The sequence below is a fragment of the Moschus berezovskii genome, chromosome 8 (genome assembly GCF_049115385.1).
Source record: "Moschus berezovskii isolate FMDL1 chromosome 8, NW_MosBer_1.0, whole genome shotgun sequence".
In the NCBI taxonomy this organism is placed as follows: domain Eukaryota; kingdom Metazoa; phylum Chordata; class Mammalia; order Artiodactyla; family Moschidae; genus Moschus; species Moschus berezovskii.
Window position 1 is genome coordinate 45,083,690 of NC_142467.1, and position 25,037 is coordinate 45,108,726.

The following is a 25,037-nucleotide window of genomic DNA, read 5'->3' on the forward strand; positions in this document are numbered from 1 at the left end:
CTTAATACAAGTTATAAAACTGCAAAAACCTGGTATATACGGCTTGTGTCAAATATGGGTACCCAGAATGGTGAGGGCCATATTCTGAGGAAAGAAGAAGGAAATTAGAAGCGATTAACTCAGTAGAGACAAAATTCAGGGGAGGTATAATAGCTGACTTCAAATATCAAAATGACCAGGGTATAGGAAAGAGGTGATACCTTTTTCCTTATAACTCCCAAGGTCAAAGCTAGGCCTCATAGGTGGGTATAAGAGACAGGCAGGTTCTTGGCTCGAGAGAAAAGGCTCAGGAACGGTAATGTCAGGGAAATTAGCATAAATGATGCAAGTTTATAACTCAAGGTCAAAGGCAGTAACACAGAACAGAACTGTCTTTGAAACACTGCTTTCAAAGTTTACAAAAAGAGTGCTGGATCCGCATGCTGAGCATATAAAACAGAATCATTTAGCTCCCTGTCTACTAGCAAAGAATGCTAAACCCAACATCCTGTGTGAGTGCTCTTCTCAAACTGATGTACTTGTGGCCCTCTGAATAAACCTTGGCTTTTCAGCATCTTGCCCTGTTCATAATGGCTCCACTTATCTTGAATGACCCTTTCACCTAATCAAGTCCACAAGCCCCAGCTAACACCTCTAGAATAAGCATCCATGGGTCACTGTGAGCCACAACATCCCTCCATCCTTCAAAACTCTCATCATCACCAGGGTCCCTCTACTTTGACTTTTTTGTACTTGTCATTCAACTGTTCAAGAATTTATATTTTTCCCTCCAGTTAGATTCTAGTCTCCTGAAGGGAAGACGCTATATGCTTTTAATCTAAAAGGAACTAACCCAGTCTCCTGCAGGTAACAGGCCCCCAGTAAATGTCCACAGATCTGGTGCTACTGGATTCCAGCCAGAGAATAGAGGGAGCCCATTCTGTCAAGGTCTTGGAAAACATCTGTGTTTTCTCAGTGCAGCATTTGCCATCCATCACAGAGGAGATTGAAACAGAAAGAAGTCAAGTAAAGTACAAGGTCATGTGCAGGAGTCCCAGCAACTCCATTCTCCAAGGTTGGAATGTTCTTTCCCCCTCTCCCAACAGCAGACCAGATGGTCTCCTAAATCTTGGCTTTCGTGGTTTAACTCTAATTACAATGTTAGTTAGCAATGAGTTCGGTGATTCAAAATCACTAGTAGATCCTTTCCAGGCAGTCAAGCTTTTCTCCCAGCTCTCACTACAAATAGGGTGGCTTTGTTGTCAGCCTCGCTCTCGCTTCCTGTATTATAATTGCTTAGCTGTTTAGAAAATGAAATGAGCCTGAGACTACCAAGCTGAGCTGAAAGCTATGAGCACTCCAGGAGACAGGAGGTAGCAGCAGCCAGATGGCTAAGTAGCCTCCGATAAAACTGCAGTCAAATTGGGAGACACAAATCAGAAAGTGCTCCTCAATGGTGCAAATGCCACACACCAGGTGCTGAACTCAGAGGTGCACATGTGTTTGCCTAGATGTTTTGTGAATGTGGTTAAGAAGAAACCCTTAAAAGTAAGTCCTTGGAATCGTAAATGTTGGAAAAAACTTTTCAAGGTTGTCTGATCCAGACCTTTCCAAATGCACCAAGGCCCCATCAAAAGAACTCATCCAAGTTCTATTCAAACACTTCCCACAGAGGAAAGTCATGATCTCAAGAGGTAGCTTAATTAGAGATCATTACTATTAGAGTTTCTTTTTCCTAATATACTCAGCACCTCACTTCGACTCCCACTTATTGGTTCTGGCTATACTCTATGGAATCAAGCAGAAAAAAATAGATCTTTTCATCCATGGGATATTACTTTGCCAACAAAGGTCTGTCTAGTCAAGGCTATGGTTTTTCCAGTGGTCATGTAGGGATGTGAAAGTTGGACTGTGAAGAAAGCTGAGCACCAAAGAATTGATGCTTTTGAACTGTGGTGCTGGAGAAGACTCTTGAGAGTCCCTTGGACGGCAAGGAGATCAAACCAGTCCATCCTAAAGGAGACCAGGGTGTTCATTGGAAGGACTGATGCTGAGGCTGAAATTCCAATACTTTGGCAAGGAGATCCAACCAGGCTGAAACTCCAATACTTTTGCAAGGAGATCCAACCAGTCCATCCTAAAGGAGACCAGGGTGTTCCTTAGAAGGACTGATGCTGAAGCTGAAACTCCAATACTTTGGCCAGTTCATGCAAAGATTTGACTCATTGGAAAAGACCCTGATGCTGGGAGGGATTGGGGGCAGGAGGAGAAGGGGACGACAGAGGATGAGATGGCTGGATGGCATCACTGACTCGATGCACATGAGTTTGGGTGAACTCCAGGACTTGGTGATGGACAGGGAGGCCTGGCGTGCTGCGATTCATGGGGTCGCAAAGAGTCGGACATGACTGAGCGACTAAACTGAACTGAACTTCAAGTCCTCCCTAAATCTTAATTTCTTTAAATATCTCCCAGGTACTTAATTGCTCATTACTTGATTCAATCTCGAATTTCTTCCCTTAGTCTACCCACATCTTTCCCTTGGGGAATCTGTTCTCTGCCAGAGCCCTGCGGAGGCAGCTGGACTGGGTTCCCTACCACATGGTCTCAATCCCTAGTCACACTTGGTTGGTCCAGGGGTGGAAGTCTGACATAAGCACAGCCACCCGTTGACATCCTGCAACATCAGTCTGGCAAGAAGAGAAGAGCTGGGCCTATCAGGCTGCTATCCTGAAAACTGGGAACTGAGTAGCCTAGAGACTGTTGTCAATTAACTGTGGTCTACTAAGCTGGAGGGTTTTGCAGAGTCAAGCCAGGAATGGCCATTTGGGGCCCAGGGCTAGATGACTAAGTAAGCAAAGGAAAGAAGTTGTTTTAGAAAAGATAGGACACTGGAAAAGATACAGAAAGAACCATACACCACATGAGGAAGACAGCAAGATGAGAAAGGGGTCTCCTGCCTTTCCTAAGACTCAAGTTGTAGCTCTCCTGGGATCCTAGAGATTTTCAGCCTTTCAATAAAAGATGGGGAAAACTGAGAATCGATTCCTTGCACCTGTAAAATACTGGACTAGAAACTCTCTTTTCCAGCGCCTCTTCTCTTAGAGGGCAGTCATTCATCTCCAGGGCTACCCCGAAGGTGGACTTTTTCAATTTTGTTTGATGTCAACTGTAAAAAGTTAAACCGAAACCTCTACGAGATAGAAATGGGAGACCAGAAGGGGGCGCTCTCATGCCCTGTGACTATAGCAGAGCCCAAGACCCTGTGATGCCGGGAAAGATTGAAGGCGGCAGGAGAAAGGGACGACAGAGGATAAGATGGTTGGATGGTATCACTGACTCAATGGACATGAGTTTGAGTAAGCTCCGGGAGTTGGTGATGGACAGGGAAGCCTGGCGTGCTGCAGTCCATGGGGTCGCAAAGAGTCAGACACAACTGAGCGATGCAGTGAATGGAACAGGAAGAAGAAAGATCCCTTCCCTGGCAAGGACTCAGCCAGTGAAAAACCGTGAACTCTTCCTGTACTACAGCCCTCCCACTTTCCTTTTCCCACTATAAAAGCTTTCTCCGTCCCTTGCCGTGCAGGCACTTGCATATGGCTCTTCATGTTTGCAAACTCTAAACTGCAATTATCTACTGATCCCAAGTACAATCATCTTTTCTGGAGAAATATCTGGCAATCTATGTACTTCAGATCAGATATGTAAAATACACATTAGATAGTCTGTCTGAGTGAAACAACTTAGAATTGGTTGTGTGATCACAGCAACTAACTGTCTGCTCACTGTATACAATGCACTGCACCAGACAGAAGGCCATGGTAGCAATCCTCCAGAAGTTTAGATAGTCTAGTGGGGTAGACCAGCACACTCGCATGGAGCTGACTGTTTACTGCTAAAGTTAAAGATGGAGGACCTAGAGATTATCACACAAAGTAAGCCAGACAGAGGAAGACAAACACCATATGATATCGTTTATACGTGGGATTTTTTTTAATTATACAAATGAACTTACATACAAAACACAAATAGGCCCACAGACATAGAAAACAAACTTATGGTTACCAAAGGGGAAGAGGGGAGATAAATTAGGAGTATAGTATTAACATATATACACTACCACATATAAAATAGATAACCAACAAGTACCTACTATATAGCACAGGAAACTATTCAATTATCTTGTAATAACCTATAAAGGAAAAAAATATGAAAAAGATTATCATCTACATATATATATATATATAAATCTCTCTGCTATACACCTAATACTAATACAACATTATAAATCAATTGTACTTCAGCTGAAAAAAAAGGTAAAGGGGGATGGAGCAGTGAGGAAGCTTTCTTGTTTTTCTTTTGTTCCTTTCTATACTGTCAGATTTTTCCAACAAAATTCATGCATGACTTTTTATATTAAAAAATATTATCAGGATTAGAAAATTATGGGTCATTTTTTATTTTCTTTTGACTATAAAAAAGCCTTGGAATTTTTTTAACAAAGAAGAAATTAATGAGAAATTTAAAATAAAATATGGAGATAAATCTAGAAATATGGAAGACTTCCCTTAAATGATGAGATCTAGGAAGATACGGTTGAGATGGAGCCATTCAGTAGGGCTGTGAAGGATGGAAAAATAGAATAAGGAAATATGTGAGGGGAAGATCCTCCAGGGAGATGCAAAAAAACCAGCTAGGCAGAAAGGTGTGAAACTAGGTGGCAAGTTCAGGGTGAACTACCCAGCATAGCTGAGCAATGACTGCAAGCCAGGGAACACCAGGATGGTTGTCTGGCCCATTTTGGAAAGATTTTGAATGCCCAGCCAAGAAGACACAGCACCAGAGTTTTCCTTAAGGTGTAGCAAAGAGAATGGAAATAAAGAGAAAGAGTTTAGAGGAAGGGCCAGTGGTTGAGAAGGCATTGCAATATTGGGGTGCTTTCAAAGTTCCTTCTCAAAAAGTGACAGTTTTGTTCATGTTAAGTTGGCAAAGTGAAAGCTGAACTGTGTAATAAACATGTTTGGTATTACCTTGAAATGTGTTTCAAGGCACCTGTGACTCTATAGCTTTTCTATCCATTTCATTTATTTTAAGCTAACTGACATTCAGAAAGTTTGAATTAGAGAACTCAATTAGGGTATTTTTTTGTTTGTTTTCTAAATCTGATTTTTTTTTAATTTTTTATTGAAGTATAGTTGGTTTCCAGTGCTTCAGGTGCACATTGCAGTGACTCAGTTAAACATACATCTCTGTTCTTTTTCAGATTCTTTTCCATTATGGATTATTACAAGGTACTGAATATAGTTCCCTGTGCTATACGGTAGGTCGCAGCCAAGCGTCAGGAGTGGCAGGAAGCCAAGTCTGTGGACCAATGCTTTTAGGGGAATGGGGCTCAGGGGAACAGTGTGGCAGAGGAAAGGGCACCTTCACAAGATGACGGAGGACTGTATTTGGACTCCATTTGGGGCCCTGTTGCTTCCTCAAATGTGACAAAACATGCAATACTAGTTCTTTCAAGTTTATCCAGAATTTCAGTGGACAATGCCCCCTCTTTATTTGATTTATAATAACTGGGAGAATACATGTAATTATAATTATTAATATAATTATAATATAATATAATTATTAATATAATTATGTTTAATTATAACTCATTAAACAAGCTTGTTCTTTTATAAATATACAATAAAAGAGGAGCTGGTGGTTAAAAAAAAGTATGACAAAATGGATTGCCAAGATCATTCCATGTCTAACATTCTAGAACCCTCCTTTTGCCTGCTGCCAGATATCTGGTCAGTAGAGGTCTGTCTATGTCCTCAAGGTTAGAAACATGGGATTTGAGTCAGATGGACTCAGGTTCAATCCTCATCTCTCACTTGCTGGCTGGTTGACCCTGACCAAATCATTTAACCCCTTTAAATCTCAATTTTGCAATAACTAAATTGAGATTAAAATAACATTTTCCTGATAGAGTCAAGGCAAGGAGTGAAAAAATACAACCTTCAGTCATCGACATATTCCTTTCTGCTCTTTCCCATATCTGCATAAAATCTGAAATACAAATTAAGTAACATTTTTCTTTAACTTAATCTGTGTTTTCACTTAATGCACTATAACAAGAAACAATGAGGTGAATGGGAGAAGAGCGCGCTGTGTAAGCAGCACCTTCCGGTCCTCCGCCTCTCTTCTCATCGCGCTCTCGCCGCCCGCTCGCCCTACCGCTTTGCTTGGCGCCCAGAACACCTTCCACCATGGCCACCTCAGCGAGCTCCCACTTGAACAAAGGCATCAAGCAGGTGTACATGGCCCTACCTCAGGGCGAGAAAGTCCAAGCTATGTATATCTGGATCGACGGTACTGGAGAAGGACTGCGCTGCAAGACCCGAACCTTGGATTCTGAACCCAAGTGTACAGAAGAGTTGCCTGAGTGGAATTTTGATGGCTCTAGTACTTCATGGGAAATAGATGGAAAAACAGTGGAAACAGTGTCAGACTTTATTTTTGGGGGCTCCAAAATCACTGCAGATGCTGATTGCAGCCATGAAATTAAAAGACGTTTACTCCTTGGAAGGAAAGTTATGACCAACCTTGATAATATATTAAAAAGCAGAGACATTACTTTGCCAACCAAGGTCTGTCTAGTCAAGGCTATGGTTTTTCCCGTGGTCATGTATGGATGTGAGAGTTGGACTGTGAAGAAAGCTGATTGCCGAAGAATTGATGCTTTTGAACTGTGGTGTTGGAGAAGACTCTTGAGAGTCCCTTGGACTGCAAGGAGATCCAACCAGTCCATTCTAAGGGAGATCGATCCTGGGTGTTCATTGGAAGGACTGATGCTAAAGCTGAAACTGCAATACTTTGGCCACCTCATGCGACGAGTTGACTCACTGGAAAAGACTCTGATGCTGGGAAAGGTTGGGGGCGGGAGGAGAAGGGGACGACGGAGAATGAGATGGCTGGATGGCATCACCGACTCTGTGGACATGAGTTTGAGTGAACTCCGGGAGTTGGTGATGGACAGGGAGGCCTGGCGTGCTGTGATTCATGGGGTCACGGAGAGTCGGACACAACTGAGCGACTGAACTGAACTGAGTACTTTTCAGTCTGAAGGCTCCAACAGTGACATGTATCTTCTCCCTGCTGCCATGTTTTGGGACCCTTTCCGCAAGGACCCCAACAAGCTGGTGTTCTGTGAAGTCTTCAAGTACAACCGAAAGCCTGCAGAGACCAATTTAAGGCAAACCTGTAAACGGATAATGGACATGGTGAGCAACCAACGCCCCTGGTTTGGAATGGAGCAGGAATATACCCTCATGGGCACTGATGGTCACCCCTTTGGTTGGCCTTCCAATGGCTTCCCTGGGCCCCAAGGTCCCTACTACTGTGTTATGGGAGTGGACAAGGCCTACAGCAGGGATATTGTGGAGGCTCACTACCGGGCCTGCTTGTATGCCAGCATCAAGATCGGGGGCATGAACGCCGAGGTCATGCCTGCACAGTGGGAATTCCAGATAGGACCCTGTGAAGGAATCGACATGGGTGATCATCTCTGGGTGGCCCGTTTCATCTTGCATCGTGTGTGTGAAGACTTCGGAGTGATCGCCACCTTTGATCCTAAACCCATTCCTGGGAACTGGAATGGGGCCGGCTGCCACATCAACTTTAGCACCAAGGCCATGCGAGAGGAGAATGGTCTGAAGTACATTGAGGAGGCCACTGAGAAACTAAGCAAGCAGCACCAGTACCACATCCGAGCCTAGGATCCCAAGGGGGGCCTGGACAATGCCCGGCGCCTAACTGGATTCCACAAAACCTCCAACATCAACGACTTCTCTGCCGGCACGGCCAACTGTGGTGCTAGCATCCGCATCCCCCAGACTGTTGGCCAGGAGAAGAAGGGCTACTTCGAAGACCGTCACCCATCTGCCAACTGTGACCCCTTCGCCGTGACGGAAGCCCTCATCCGCACATGTCTTCTGAAGGAAACCTGCGACGAGCCCTTCCAGTATAAGAACTAAGTGGACTAGACTTGGAGCCCTCAAAACCCCTCTTAATTCTACATCTTACTCCCACTCTCGCCCCTCTCAATGTCATAAGAGCTATAACTCAAAGGGTGGAATATCAAGGTCTTTTTTTTTTTTAATTCCTCACACCCAGTTAATCTCTCTTGCTTTCTTTGGTCAGGATTGAAGGGGTCAAGTTCTTAATCACTTCACAACCACCTGACTACCCCTGCCCTTTTCTTTTTCCTATCACTGAAGCTTTCCAGTGCATTAGTTGGGAGGGGGGCGGGGAAACATAACCACTGCTTCCATTTAATCAGGTGTGTTTGTCCAGAGAGCTATGCCTATTGGACAGAGAGCCCAATCATTGTGAAGGGATGGGGAGGACTTTTTCTGAGTGGTTACTGAGTGGGGGACAGGGCTGCTGGATTCTGTGGTTAGGTTAGGATTTCCCTTCTTGGTGGGAAGTTCCATTACTTACAAAGTTGTAACCAACTTCCTATCAAAAGTGAGAATTAGGGGGGAAGGAAGGGTGGGAAATCAGGTAGGAAAACGCCCTAGATCTCCTGGTGTGGTGCTTCCCTTGCCTGGGGCTCAACACCCTGACAGGCTCCGCATAAATGGATGGATTCAGTTCAGTTCAGTTCAGTCGCTCAGTCGTGTCCAACTCTCCGCGACCCCATGAATCACAGCACGCCAGGCCTCCCTGTCCATCACCAACTCCCGGAGTACACTCAAACTCATGTCCACAGAGTCGGTGATGCCATCCAGCCATCTTATTCTCTGTCGTCCCCTTCTCCTCCCGCCCCCAACCTTTCCCAGCATCAGAGTCTTTTCCAGTGAGTCAACTCGTCGCATGAGGTAGCCAAAGTATTGCAGTTTCAGCTTTAGCATCAGTCCCTCCAATGAACATCCAGGATTCATCTCCTTTAGAATGGACTGATGGATAGGCCTACCTTAAAAGAAAAAGTTCTCATTGTGTGGTCCTCCATAACACAAAGCAGAGTAGTATTTTTATATTTAAATGTAAAAACAAAAAAATTATATATATGGGTGTGCAGATAAATGTGTGTTTTCTCTTTAGGGAGAAAAAGCCATTCTGGTTATGGGGAACCCAAATTTGAGACAGGTAGTCTGGTTAGAAATAAGGATCTCCTTTTGAGTGGGCGTGGGGATGGGGGAGGCTTTGCTGGAAAAGTTGGCTCTTTGGGGCTGTTATTCCCTCACTACACTTCAGGGCTTCTCTCTGCCCTGCTCGCCCTTCTGGGGAGGCTGACGTTGGTTGGTTAACAGGTAGCAGCCCATGATACCAGTAGCCATCACCTGAGACCCGGGTTTAAAAGACACACATGTACTTGTACACACAGGGGTTTAGAAATATGAGTTGGCTGGTCAACTTGAGCATGTTACTGACAAGGGGGTATTGGGGTTATTTTTCTGGTGGGACTAGCATGTCACTAAAGCAGGCCTTTTGATAATATTAAAAAAAAAAGATTTTTTTTAAAGCAAAACAGAATTTTTTATTTTAATCATATTTGTAGTGTTTCTAAGTCTTTGTTTTACAGAATTGCTTGTTTGCTTCAGCTGTCTCCTCCCCATCTCTGCTCTGGAGGAGCTGGGACAAGTCTGGAGTCCAAACAGTTGTAATTTTGTATCTTGGCGCTGTTCTCTGAGCAAAATATTCCCTTCCTTTGTTAAAATTCCTGAGGAGTTACTATTTTTTTTTCTTTTATAATAAAAACAAACCCCATCTCTGTCCTTACATTTTCCTTACTGTTTCTGGCTGTTTTGTGTTGGTTGTGGAAAGTGGGCAGTGGTTTTTTTCTTACCATGACAATTTCTAATTGCCATGTACAGTATGTTCAGAGTTAGATAACTCTTCATTGTAAGCAAACTGTGTTAACTGCCCAGAGCAGCTCTTATAAATGTTAGGTTGATTTATAAAAAAAAAAAAAAGAAAGAAACAATGAATTGCTACCATACATAGAAAACCAGTATCACCATAAATTGATACTAACCACAAGATTAATACCAATAAAAATTGTACTGAAAAATTTTTCTCAGTAAATAACAAATAAAATTTTGTTAAATTCTAGATAAATACTATTTCTGCTGAAGGTTCTGTGCCTGAGACTGCCTTCTCTTTGTTAAAATGAAGATTAGCATGTATGATGGAGAAGGCAATGGCAACCCACTCAAGGACTCTTGTCTGGAAAATCCCATGAACGGAGGAGCCTGGTAGGCTGCAGTCCATAGGGTCGCCAAGAGTTGGACATGACTGAGCAACTTAACTTTCACTTTTCACTTTCATGCACTGGAGAAGGAAATGGCAACCCACTCCAGTGTTCTTGCCTGGAGAATCCCAGGGACGGCGGAGCCTGGTGGGCTGCCGTCTACGGGGTCACATAGAGTCGGACACGACTAAAGTGACTTAGCAGCAGCATGTATGAGAGTGGAGTTAAAAACACAGCAACTTCAAACTAAGGCTTTCTCCTGCAATCATCAGAAAGCTGGGAAAGAATTAAAGGGAGCTTTCTGTGCGATTCAGTGTTCCTCAATGCCTCAGCTGGGTATCACCTAGAAATAATCTCTCATAACACAGAGCCACATTGCAGGTACACTGAGAGAATATAATCAAAGCAGTTGTCACTAGACTTGCCATAAAGTAACTGGATGAGTCTTTACGACTAGTGTTAAGAGAGCCAAGCCACTCGGCCCTGACACAGGCCCTGCCCACCATACTCCACACTGGGCTGACAGCCGGGCCGTATCTCAGCAGAGGCATCCATAAGCGGCACTGTCATTCACTCCTTCCTGCCTTTCATAACCACCTGTTAATGTCTTCTCCATAGTACATCTTTAATTCACCCCTTTCTGTCCACTTTCATAATGATGACCCATCACATGGCTTGGTTCTTCATCACCCTACCCCTCCTTCTGACTCTTCAGAATTCAGCTGAAAACACTGCTGTAAGAAGACTTCCCTGATCCCCTAACCCCCCATGCCAGACAGAGGTAACAGCCCTCTTTACTGTGAACCCTGGACTGTCTCCACAGACTTCTGGTGTAATAAGTACTCGGCAAGAGTGCAGTGTCCTGTTTCTTTTCTGTCTTGCCTACTCAGTCATGAGTTTCTAGAAGCTAGGAACTGTGTTTAAATTACCATGATATTACTTAGCTCATAATAGATGCTCAATTCAGTTTTTAAATATGGAAGGAAGGAAAGAAGGAGGAAGAAAGAGAGGGGGGAGGAAGGAAGGAAAGGAGAAAAGGAGGGAGGGAAGGAAAGAGGGAGAAAGGGAGGGATGTGGGTGTTACAAGGATGGACCACAGCGCTTCGCAGTTTCTGATTTTCAAAGGAAGGAGAAAACCAACATAATTCAGGCAGAGTTGGCTCAATTCCCTCCTGTCCAATTTCTGTACATCCCCTTCACACACCATCCATGGCATTTTCCTCATCTTACAAATACCTAAGGACTCCAGCTTTCACAGAAACAACCTTGACTCCTTGCCAGAAAGCAAACAAGCCTAAGAATAAAGGAAAATAAATAAATAACAACTGCACCGTCTCATACTTCGAGGTCTGGGAAATGAATTCCAAATGGGAGCTGAACTCAAAACTAAATGTTTGGCTTTCAGTGACAACCAGCTACTTGGCTGGAAGCCTCAGGCCCTGCCTGAGACCACTTAGAAACTGTGGGCCCAGAGCTCCTGGTGAGTGCTGCTATCTCCCCTACACTTTCTTTAGGCAAGGAAGCAATTACTGCCAAGAGAAAACAATCAAACCTTCTACCTACTATTGTAAAGCTGTGGTTTGTGGTGGATCTTCTTCTACCCTGGGAACTTCCCAATTAGTTCCTCAAGAGTTAGACTGTGTTTGGGAAGAGTTTACACAAACGAGCAGATCAACACCTGTCATGTGTGTCTCACACACACACACACACACACACACACCCTCATAAACACACACAGGAAATTGGGCTTTTAAACCTGGTGCCTCCTTACCATTCAGATTCTACAGGACTGTATGTCTAACCATGGATAGCTACTTACATGCCCTGAGCCTGGGGTTAAGATGCACTTCCATGGGGTGGTGCCAAGATGGTGGAGGAATGGAACAGGGAGACCCCTTTCTCCCCCACAAATTCATCAAAAGATCATTTGAATGCTTAGCAACTTACACAAAACAACTTCTGAATGGTGGCGGAGTACACCAGGCACCCAGAAAGTCAGCCCATTCTCTTTGAAAGGAGGTAGGACAAAATATAAAAAACAAAAAGAGAGACAAAAGAATTAGGGATGGAGACCCACCCTGGGGAGGGAGTCGTGAAGGAGAAGTTTCCAAACAGCAGAAAACTCTTTCATCAGCGAGTCTGTGGGGAGTTTTGGAATGTCAGAGAGCAACATAACCGGGAGAAAAAAAAAAAAAAAACCCACTGAAGACATGCCTAACCTAACCGCAACTCCCAGTGGAGAAGTAGCCCACATGCTCGTGTCAGCCACCAGCAAGCAGGGACTAGACAGGGAGGTGCGGGCTGCATGCTTAGGGTAAGGGCCCAGCCTGAATGCCCTGAGGACAATCTGAGGGAGCTACCGTGAGATAGCAACCCAAACTGTGGGATAGCCAGCGAGAACAAAAAAGAGAGAGAGAGAGAAATTTCCCATGAAAGGCTTTAACCTAACACGCAGACTGGCCCACTCACAGAACAAAGGATTGAGCCAACACCAAAGGAGAGCTAGCCTGCTGTGTACAGGCCCCTCCCGCACCCCACCGGCGGCAGAGAGGCAGGAGTGCTTCAGTCAGATATAGAAGGCAAGGGGCAATCTCAGCCCCAGAGACCAGCGTCCTCCACCAAACTGTGAGCAGGCTCCTAGTTGCTAACCACGTCTTCCTGGGATCCCGGACGGTTGACATCTGCCAGGAGGGTCACAGCCTGAGAAGAGTTCCCCAGAGACACACAGCACACCTGAGATGGTGCTCTCATAGCGCACCCAGGAAACTGAGTGCCCAGGACCAGGGTGGTGATAAAGACCACGGCCCACCTGGGCCAATGCACTTGCCAAGCATCTGGTCGTCTGAGCTGCTCTTGGAACAAAACGCATGCCCAACCATGTCTGTGCCCTTGTAGAATACCCAAGAACCTGAACCTAAGCAGCTTAGACCTGGGAAGTGCATGAAACTTGGAGCCCGCTTTGGACAGTTCCCCTGCAGAGCAACATGAAGCCTGAGCAGTGTAGACTGGGAAAGCACAAGTGCCGTGAGCCGGGGCAAACCCAGTGGGTCCGTACATTGCGAGCACTCCCCACACACACCAGTGATATTTGTTTGCAGTGTTCTTCCCTCCCCACAACACAAATGAACAAGTGAGCCTAAATAAGTGACCACCTTGTGTCAGGGTGGAAACTAGACACTGAAGAGACTAGCAAACAGGAAGCCAAAATAAAGAAGAGGGAACCACTCTGAAAGTGACAGGTGCAACAGATTAAAACCCTGTAGTTAACATTGACTAAGCATTGGAAGGCGGAGAAGGCAACAGCAAGCCACTCCAGTATTCTTGCCTAGAAAATCCCATGGACGGAGGAGCCTGGTAGGCTGCAGTCCATGCGGTCGCTACGAGTCAGACATGACTGAGCGACTTCACTTTCCCTTTTCACTTTCACACATTGGAGAAGGAAATGGCAACCCACTCCAGTGTTCTTGCCTGGAGAATCCCAGGGACGGGGGAGCCTGATGGGCTGCCGTCTATGGGGTCACACAGAGTCGGACACGACTGAAGTGACTTAGCAGCAGCAGCAAGCATTGGAAGGGGCCCATATTCTTGAGAAGTACAAGCTGGAACAAGGAGCTATCTGAAACTGAACTGACCCCACACGGCCCTCAACATCTCCAGAGAAATTCCTAGATATATCTTTACTATTACCATTTTTTAAATTTTTTAAAGTTCTTTATTACTCCTTTAATTTTCATTTTTATAACCTACTATTACATTGCCAAAAAGACCCTATTTTTAAAGCAAATTTCATATATCTATTTTTTATAATTTTTGTGATTGATTTTATTTTGTATTTATAATATTGTATTTTTGAGAATCTAACCTCTAGATTTTTAATCTTTGCTTTTTGGTATTTGTTATCAATTTTGCACCTTTAAGAATCTCATCTTCAATATCCCTTTTCACATATGGGTGTGATTACTGGCTTGATTGCTCTCTCCCCTTGTGACTCTCCCTTTTCTCCCCCAGGTCACCTCTATCTCCTTCCTCCACCTTCTCTTCTCTGCTTAACTCTGTGAATCTCTCTGGGTGTTCCAGGCTGGTGAGAACACTTAAGGAGCTGATTACTGGCTGGATCTGTCTCTCTCCTTTTGACTCCCCCTCTTCTCCTCCTGGTCACCTCTATCTCCCTCCTGCCTCTTCTCTTCTCTATGTAACTCTGAGATTTTTTTTTACCATTAATGTAGATGTTTTATCATCTGTGCTGTATGGATGGAAAAGTGTTGACGCTACTCTAAGAATGAGACTGAAAGCCAGACTGGTTCCAAATAGGTAAAGGAGTACGTTAAGGCTGCATATTGTCACCTTGCTTATTTAACTTATATTCAGAGTACATCATGAGAAACATTGGGCTGGATGAAGCACAAGCTGGAATCAAGATTGCCGGGAGAAATATCAGTAACCTCAGATATGCAGATGACACCACCATTATGGCAGAAAGCGAAGAAGAACTAAAGAGCCTCTTGATGAAAGTGAAAGAGGAGAGTGAAAAGGTTGGCTTAAAGCTCAACATTCAGAAAACTAAGATCATGGCATCCGGTCCCATCACTTCATGGCAAATAGATGGGGAAACAGTGGAAACAGTGTCAGACTTTATTTTGGGGGGCTCCAAAATCACTGCAGATGGTAACTGCAGCCATGAAATTAAAAGACACTTACTCCTTGGAAGGAAAGTTATGACCACCTAGACAGCATATTAAAAAGCAGAGACATTACTTTGCCAACAACGGTCCATCTAGTCAAGGCTATGGTTTTTCCAGTGGTCATGTATGGAGTGAGAGTTGGACTATGAAGAAAGCTGAATGCTGAAGAATTGATGCTTTTGAACTGTGGTGTTGGAGAAGACTCTTCTTTTTTTTATTTTATTTTTTATTTTTATTTTTTTAATTTATTTATTTTAATTGGAGGCTAATTACTTTACAATATTGTATTGGTTTTGCCATACATTGACATGAATCTGCCCCAGGTGTACATATGTTCCCCATCCTGACCCCCCCCCAACCTCCCTCCCCATATCATCACTCTGGTTCATCCCAGTGCACCAGCCCCGAGCATCCTGTATCATGCATCAAACCTGGAATGGCAATTCATTTCACATATGATACAATACATGTTTCAATGTCATTCTCCCAAATCCCATCCTCACCCTCTCCCACAGAGTCCAAAAGACTTTTCTATACATCTGTGTCTCTTTTGCTGTCTCGTATACAGGGTTATCATTACCATCTTTCTAAATTCCATATATATGCGTTAGTATACTGTATTGGTATTTTTCTTTCTGGCTTACTTCACTCTGTATATAGGCTCCAGTTTCATCCACCTCATTAGAACTGATTCAAATGTATTCTTTTTAATGGCTGAGTAATACTCCATTGTGTATATGAGAGTCCCCTGGACTGCAAGGAGATCAAACCAGTTCATCCTAAAGGAGATCAGTCCTGAGTGTTCACTGGAAGGACTGATGTTGAAGCTGAAACTCCAATACTTTGGCCACCTGATGCGAAGAACTGACTCATTGGAAAAGACTGTGATGCTGGGAAAGATTGAAGACGGGAGAAGGGGACGACAGAGGATGAAATGGTTGGATGGCATCACTGATTCAATGGACATTAATATGGGTAAACTCCAGGAGTTGGTGATGGACAGGGAGGCCTGGCATGCTGCAGCCCATGGGGTTGCAAAGAGTCAGACACAACTGAGCGACTGAACTGAACTGAATTATGAGCTTATTTTATTTTTTAAATATTTTTATGGAAGTATATATAGTTCATTTACAATGTTGTGTTAGTTTTTGCTGTACAGCAAAGTGAATCAATTATACATATACATATATCCACTCTTTTTTTAGATTCTGTTCCCATGTAGGTCATTATAGAGTACTGAGTAGATTTCCCTGTGCTACATGGTAAGTTCTCACTAGGTATCTATTTTATATTTAGTAGTATATATATATATATGTCAACTCGTCGCATGAGATGGCCAAAGTATTGCAGTTTCAGACTCACTGGAAAAGACTCTGATGCTGGGAAAGGTTGGGGGCGGGAGGAGAAGGGGACGACAGAGAATGAGAAGGCTGGATGGCATCACCGACTCTGTGGACATGAGTTTGAGTGAACTCTGGGAGTTGGTGATGGACAGGGAGGCCTGGCATGCTGTGATTCATGGGGTCTCGGAGAGTCGGACACGACTGAGCGACTGAACTGAACTGAACTGAACTGATATATATGTCAGTCCCAACCTCCCAGTTAATCCCTCCCCACTGAGTCCATTTTAAAAATCTACCTCCTCTTCTCTTGTGCCCATTGGTTAGTCTGAGGTTTAATATCACTTAATGCATTAAGTTTTTCATAAAGAACTTCCAATGTTAAATCAGTAACAGATTGGTCTCTGGATAGAAAACATCCAATTAACCTGACTGGATGGTAAAAAAAGTTATCTTTCATTAGTCATTCACCTCCAGAAAGAAAAGATCAGTCTTTATCTTAATGACAAAGAGGACACCTTAATCATGGCAAACCTCCTGAATAAATCAAAACAAACACCCTCTATTAGATAAATGAAGATGAGCATCTCAGGAGGTACCCATTACCCTGACAGGAGCAGAGAGGAAAGCCTGTCCATGTCTGTCACTCTGCGCTCTGAAAAGGTAGCACTGATTAGACCTGACACTTTTTTGTATCTGAAGAACAGGAATGAGCAGCAAAATGGACACCTCCAACATTCTCTCTCCACTCAACAGCACACTCACATTTAACACCACCATACAGCTTTACCCAACCCTCTGTACTCAAAAAAAAAAAAATCCATTACTTGGCTTGACCCTCAAGGAAATCCTGTGATGTAACTAAAGGGCGGGCTTAGTTTTACAGATGAAGAAGTGAAACAGAAGAGTGACCAGGCACCCAGGCACAGATGGGCGGGCCATCAACTCATTCATCTGGCAAATGAATGAATACCAGGCATGGCACTGGGTCCTGCAGAGGTGATGGCAGCAGGGAAGGGAGTGTCTGCTTCCACAGGCCTTAGAGAGGAGAAGGACGATTAGACAACCGTGTAGGATAAGCGCAAGGACAGGGAAACGGGGTGGGAGAAGCATCAAATCTGTTGGAGGGTCCTGAAGGATGAAAGGAGCCAGAAGAATTTAACCCTATGAGAGCAGGCTCAAAAGGGAGAGCCAAGAACAGGAGGAAGGTGATGCAAGGAGCTGCTGCTGCTGCTAAGTCGCTTCAGTGGTGTACGACTCTGTGCGACCCCATAGACGGTAGCCCACCAGGCTCCCCCATCCCTGGGCTTCTCCAGGTGATGCAAGGAGGAATACCAGTAAAGCATGTGCATGCTTGTCTGCAGGAAGACCTGCAGACAAGAAGATGGGAAACAGAATGGTAAATCCCAACACGGCTATATTCCATGGGCTTTGGGGGCCTCTGAATATCCTGGAGTTCTATGGTGTTAGCACTGAGATGTAATGAGATTTGACCACAATGATTTTGGGGGTAAGTTTTGTTTTCCTTTTCTTCTGGCTACATGGCTTGTGGGATCTTTAGGTCCCCAACCAGGGATTGAACCCGAGTTCACAGTAGTGACAGCCCAAGTCTTGACCACTGGAACACCAGGGAATTCCCTGGACTGTGACATTTTAAAGGTAATGATGAAGTTGAAACAACTGCTCCTTTCACCTCATCTGGCAGCTCAAACAAGGCTAAACACACAAGTCCCAATATCTCGTCGTCATCTCTCTGTCTGTACAAATGGCCAGGACCTGCCAGAGTCAAGGGGGTTTGCATCTCACCAGACTAACACAAAGAGAAAAGGGACATTTATCACCTGTCTTTCCCTCTCAACTTGAGCCCTGGACCTAAAGCCATATACCAAGGCCAGGACGGAAACATGGCAGGGTGAGGGAAAGGAGAGGGACTTCACAATTCTGACAGTGTTTCTGTTGTGTGGATGAAAGATGTTGCCTGCTATATCAATAAACAAAGGATGCTGCAGCTGTCAAGCCATCAACCACAGCAGCCACCCTGACTCTGAATCCTGAGGGAGTTCAGGATGGAGAAAAGCCCAGCACTGGCCTACATGGTTAACATGCACATCAAAGCAATGGTTTCACTGAGCCTGGACTCTTACATCTTCCCATATATAGCAACAAGCTAAATTCATTAACTTGAAATATCGGATTTTCTTTAATTAACAGTAACCTTTTGATGTTTCAATTGTCTGGTCTTTGTTGTGAAACCTCCTACATAACCTGGCCCCTCCCGTACCACTTTGGAACAGTCTCTCAGAGTTATCGGAGAGGCTGCCTTCCAGGCCTAAGTCCTCAGTTCTGTTTGCCAAATAAAACATAATTCTCAACTTTTTTTTTTAATTTTTATTTAATAAATGGTACAAAGTACAGTGCCAAAAACATTAACAGTTAAAATTTCACCAAATGAAAAAAATACTATAGAATACACAGTTGCAAAAAGCTACATTAAGTTATTTTACAACTGCCTCAAGCTGCAAAAAGAAAAAAACACCCAATGCCATACCTAAGTTATCCCTTTCTCAAAATAATACCATTTATATTATAAACCACGAGCTCCCCATCAAAAGACGGGAACTGCTTTTGTTAATTCATATATATATATATATATATATATGACTGTATCACTTTGCTATACACCTGAAACAAACACAACACTGTAAATAAAATATCAGTTCAGTTCAGTTCAGTGGCTCAGTCGTGTCCGACTCTCCGCGACCCCATGAATCACAGCACGCCAGGCCTCCCTGTCCATCACCAACTCCCAGAGTTCACTCAAACTCATGTCCACAGAGTCGGTGATGCCATCCAGCCATCTCATTCTCCGTCGTCCCCTTCTCCTCCTGCCCCCAATCCCACCCAGCATCAGAGTCTTTTCCAGTGAGTCAACTCGTCGCATGAGGTGGCCAAAGTATTGCAGTTTCAGCTTTAGCATCAGTCCTTCCAATGAGCACCCATGATCGATCTCCCTTAGAATGGACTGGTTGGATCTCCTTGCTGTACAAGGGACTCTCAAGAGTCTTCTCCAACACCACAGTTCAAAAGCATCAATTCTTCGGCGATCAGTTTTCTTCACAGTCCAACTCTCACATCCATACATGACCATGGGAAAAACCATAGCCTTGACTAGATGGACCTTGGTTGGCAAAGTATTGTCTCTGCTTTTTAATATATTATCAAGGTTGGTCATAATTTTCCTTCCAAGGAGTAAGCATCTTTTAATTTCATGGCTGCAATCAGCATCTGCAGTATATAAAATAAAAATAAGTAACAGATCTTTGGGGCTTTACACTGAGTTAGAGTTCCTATCAGAGGGATAACAGCACCACAGCCGCACTGAATCCTCATGAAGGAGGCACACGAATGACTGGGTTACAAGAGTTACAGGAATGAGAGCTGCTCATTTCCCAGACACTACAGCTCACAGAAAACCAACAAAGGCACGAGATACAGACCACTCACTTATGAATGTGTAAAACTCAAGAAAGTCCACATCACTCCTACAACATGTTGAAAGTGCCTCAGAATTCACACAATACCAACTTTCTCATGGTTCTGGTTAAATTACATATACCAGTTTATAACAAATGGCAAAATCTGTAACTCTGTTCAAAGTTTTAAAAGATTATTTAAGAATAGGTTCTTATATTTCTATGCCACCTTTTTAGATTGTGCATATTTTTCAGTTGACAGTTGATACTACTGTTTTCTTCAAAAAGCACAAAAGAGAAACACTTTAAATTTAGCGTATCTTTTGGGGGGTCATATTGCTATTTCATTTTAGTGATTATGTGTTTTTGAAACAGAATTCCCATAGGGTATTTTATTCCCACTTTCCTTCCCACAGTGAGGGGTGGAATCGCAGTACCAATGAAACTAGCTTTTGTCCTCTGGCTCCCAGAGCTTCCCATTTGGTCCAATTGCTTCTCAATCCTGATCCATTATCAACCTTGAATTCTCTTCTGCACCCACTTTCTCTGAGCTCTGAGCCCTACTCTCTCTCTCTCTCATTTGTTTTCTAGGTCCACAAAATGCTCTGCCTTTTCCTCAGTCAACAAGATTTATTCAAGTTATCTTGTTATAAGTTGGTTGCTCCAGCGCCCTATCTCTAGCGGCCATAAATTCCTAACGCAACTCCTCGGCGCTCCATCACCGTGAAGACTGAATAGCTTTTACAACATCACTGTAGGAACAGAAACGTTGCCAGGCAGCGCAGAAACAGAAAGACATAAAAGCTCTGGTCACAATCCTCTGAGCCAAACTCCCACTCCATCAGGCAAATGAAGTTGCTTTTGTGCCCCAAGGGAACTCTAAGATTACAATGGATATGGCTCTTACTCTTGATATTCTTGAAAGTACCTACTGTCAACCTGTGCTCTGTGGCCACTGGTGACCCATAAAAAGCCTTTATTGATTCACTGAAAAGGTACGGAGTTCTTGCTGTTCATAAGCTCTACTTTCAGTTCCTTTGTACAAAAACACTGTTTATTTTCATTGCACATATCATCTGAAATTAAATTTTTATCTTGGTTTATTTCTCTCAACAAAATATACATTCCAGGAAATCAAGGAGTTCATTGGGTTTGCCTAGAATTGTATCCCTAGTGTTTGATGGATAGTAGGTGCTTAATAGGAGAAGGCAATGGCAACCCACTCCAGTACTCTTGCCTGGCAAATCCCATGGACAGGGGAGCCTGGTGGGCTGCAGTCCATGGGGTCACTAGGAGTTGAACATGACTGAAGCGACTTAGCAGCAGCAGGTGCTTAATAAATATTTTTTGGATGGATGGAGAGTAAGACAAAGGTCTTACTCAAGACCTTTGCCTTACTCCTCATTCCACTCAAGGATTTTAGAAATGGAATAGCTGATTTTTATGCCCTTATGTTTATAATACAATTATGAGGTAGTTCTTTCTTGCAGATAAATCTTTTTTTCCCATACTAGCATCCTATTATTTGCATCTCAGTTACACAAGTAGCTCTCTGCTGTGCCTCTATGAGGGGAATTTGGTCACACACACTGGAAGCCAAATCCAAGGCATCGTAAGTACAGCTGGGGAATTTAACATACTGGGAAAGTTTAAATACTTCTTTCTGAAGGTTTCTGGGGCACCTAACTAAATTCAAACATATTTAATGGCATTTACTATACACCAAGAATCCTGGTAAGTCTAGTAAGAAATAAGCAGCTTCAAACAGAATAGCATCACTTCTATTGTATTGGGAGCCATAAAGGATTTTGTCTGTGGGGAAAAGGGGGTTTCATACCTTTTTAAAAAATGAAAAACATTCTTCTAGATAATACCTAAGCTCCTTAGCTATAGTTTTTCCAGTAGTCATGTACAGATGTGAAAGCTGGATCATAAAGAAGCCTGAATGCCAAAGAATTGGTTCTTTCGAACTGTGATGCTGGAGAAGACTCCTGAGAGTCCTTTGGACAACAAGGAGATGAAACCAGTCAATCCTAGGGAGTCAACCCTGAATATTCATTGGAAGGACTGATGCTAAAAACTGAAGCTCCAGTACTTTGACCACCTCATGCGAAGAGCCGAGTCATCAGGAAAAGACCCTGATGCTGGGAAAGATTGAAGGCAGGAGGAGAAGGAGACGACAGAGGATGAGATAGTTGGATGGCATCACTGATTCAATGGACATGAGTTTGAGCAAACTCTGGGAGGTGTGAATGACAGGGAAGCCTGGTGTGCTACAGTCCATGGGATTGCAAAGAGTCAGATATGACTGAGAGACTGAACTGAATAACAACAAAGCTCCTTCCATTGCTAACTCTCTACAATTCTCCCATTCCACTCAGGACTTTCCCTAAACTTTCCCCAACTCTCCTTTCCCTAAACCTTCCACACTTGTAAAATAGATACGTATATTTACAATGAGTCCTGAATCTTACTTACATAAATCTGTGTTTCCTTCAAAATGAGAATATAACATTATACTATACGGATCCTGTACTTTCAAATCTTTTTTGATCTCTATAACAGACTTGTGCATCTTATATGATAGACTGGTTATCTCCCATCCCCCAAACTGGCATTTGAGAAAGATGTAATGCTAAGGCTTGTCCAAAATCTCATAATATGTGACAGCCTGGTCAAGGCCAGACCTGATTCCTGACTTTGCCATCTTGCCCTGGATAAGGATGGCAAAATGAATGACACTCTCTCCTTTCCGACCCATGGTAAGTACTATACTAATCAACCACACTGCCCTCCTTTCCACTGTGCCTAGAGGCAACCTTATTTAGAAACCAATCAATGTCAAGTTGAAATCTGAGAGTTGAAACGTATTTGCCTTCCCTGTATTAACCAAATTCCCTGTGTAAATTAGGAAGCCTCTGGTGAAAAGCTAAATAGAGTGAAAACTACTTTTTGCAAAAGAAGGCAGAATGTTGGAGGGACACAAGGAAGGTGAGAATAGGAGATGAGGTGGGTTTTGAATTTTACATTCTGTAGTTGCCTGAAAGTCCTAAGACCTGGGTTTAATTTTCCTGTAGTTACCATAGAAAGCAGGGATGAATCATTGTCACCACCACGAAACATTCAACTGTTACATGCAAATAGTTGTTTATTACATTCCCTGCTTCAGTTAAAGAGGTAAAGGATGATTTCAACCTCTCCCTGGGTGACCAGTGTGTACATATTCCCTCCCTAACACCTCCATGAAAACTTTTAAATGGTGCTTTTTACAATCAACCCAGCTTTAAGTGCACCAGTAGTAGAGGTGATGTGCTAACTCTGAAATAACAGCTTATATAAATTCAAATGATCCTCCGTTTGGGAAAACAAATATAAGTGCATCTCTTAGGATCTGTCTTTCTCTCTTGGGTGATTCATTCTCATTTTTAATTTGGCAAAAATGCTAAATCATAAAATTGATACCATACCTGAAAAGGTGAATCAGCCAACACCAACTGATCATTTCCATTAGACGCACTAATGGCATCTTTTATATTTTCTCCCAGTAAATAACATTAAAAATAGATGTCTCTTATCCTAGCACTTAGCAGAAATAAAACCTATTTATTATTATTTTCTGCATAACTGGAACAAAAACAGAAATATGACTGTGACCAGACTGATGACATTCCCAGAATCCTAACCTAAACAAAGTTTGCTGAGATGATTGCAGAACACCCTCCTTTTGAGTTCTGCAAAGATGTCCCTCTAAATAAAACTCTGTAAACTGGAAATTAGCCATTTCCCCCTGCACTGGTTAATCTCCGTGCCTAAACTAAGCAGATGAGGCATCAGGGTGACTCTACAACTTGAGATCACTGAGTTTTTTCCTATTTAATTGTACTTTGAAAGAAGATCACATTCTCAGGCACCTGTGGCCAATTGGTGTCTGGGAATTTGCCCATCTTGTTTGATGGAGGTCATCCAACTTGGAGGTCACTCCAGCTTTCCCCATGACCTCCTTTCCCCAGATTATTTTTGTATATTGATGTTGTTTTTAGCTGTGCTACAAAGCTTGCAAGAACTCGGTTCCTGACCAGGGATTGAACCCTTTCACAGCAGTGAAAGCCTGGAATCCTAACCACTAGGTCACCAGGGAACTAACTAGCCTCCTTCCCACCCCCCAGATTATTCTTTTTGTTTAATGTAACATAAATATTTTATTTCCCAGATTATTCTTGAAAGTGCATGTATGGTACATCCTGGGGATTGGTAGGCCTTGCATTTCAACTCATCTGGCCAATCCCATAACTCAGGTCTCTCCAACTGGTTTGTAATACTACTATTGATGAAGCATTATAATATGCTTGGTACTATAATAAGAGCTCTATAGATGTCATCTCACAAAAACCCTAAGTCTGAAGTAAGTGCTAAGGTCATCTCAATTTTACAAATAAGGAAGCCAAGGCCCCCAAGTCACCCAGCTTGGGAGAGCCTAGATTAAAAACCAGGATCCAGAGCCTTTGTGCTCGGTTCTATGCAACCTTGCCTCATGGCCAATGAGACTTCATTCAGACATGCACAGGAAAATAGTACATTCTGTCAGGGTCCTTCATCCATCCACGCTGCTGTGTTAAACAAACAAAACATTTTATTATAGGATCTAAAAACATCAAGGAGATAGTGTTCTTACTATTATAAACAATGGCTTAAAATCAAATATTATGCACATTTTCATTCCGGTGACCAAGCAGATAATTTTTTCTGGGTTTGGGGAATTCTCGCTCTCTTAAGCATCTTGTTAGGAAGCAGAGACTTAAATGTGATGCTTACTTTCCCAACCTGCCTTGAAGCGAGGGCATGGGACATGGCCCAGGCCCATCTGCTCAGACAGTCCCATCCAGGACTCTGAAACAGCAGCGAGAGATGCAGACAAGCTGCGACCGTAAGAATCTATTTGAAGATAAGTGATGGAGGAAAGTTCCCCACTCCCAAGGGAAGCAGAGTCAGTAGTGTACAGTGTGCTAGCAGCAACCACACAAGCCGTGGTGTCCAGAGTCAAAGCAACAGCTACTGGGGCCTCAGCAGTCCAGTTCTGTGGCCACGATCTGTCTTCAACTCCAGATTTGGTCCTGACTGCCCAGGCCCCCAGACTTTCAGGCTGTGGTGGGGGTTGCCCCATGTGCCTTTGACACATTTATTCTCTGCTCCTAAGTCAGTTTCTGTTGCTTGCTCTGAGTAGACCAGGAAGGCAGAAATTTAGGATCACAAAAGTCTCCATTTTCCACAATCCCTTGCCAATCATTTCACTAGAGGGGGCAGGGGAGGAACAGAAGGATCAAATTTT

The 25,037-nt window shown here is 43.4% G+C and overlaps 1 protein-coding gene and 1 pseudogene across 1 annotated transcript in view; one reads left to right on the forward strand and one right to left on the reverse strand.

Annotated features, from left to right (window-relative positions):
• Positions 1-6,193: 6,193 nt before the first annotated feature.
• On the forward strand, positions 6,194-7,997 carry LOC129559100 (glutamine synthetase-like; annotated as a pseudogene).
• Positions 7,998-18,752: 10,755 nt separating this feature from the next.
• LOC148777047 (uncharacterized) overlaps positions 18,753-25,037 on the reverse strand; it is a 125,612-nt gene continuing 119,327 nt past the window's right edge. Inside the window, exon 5 of the mRNA XM_088838542.1 lies at positions 18,753-19,523. Coding sequence (XP_088694668.1) covers positions 19,517-19,523 — 7 coding nt within the window. The 3' untranslated portion in view covers positions 18,753-19,516. The remainder of the gene's footprint in view (positions 19,524-25,037) is intronic.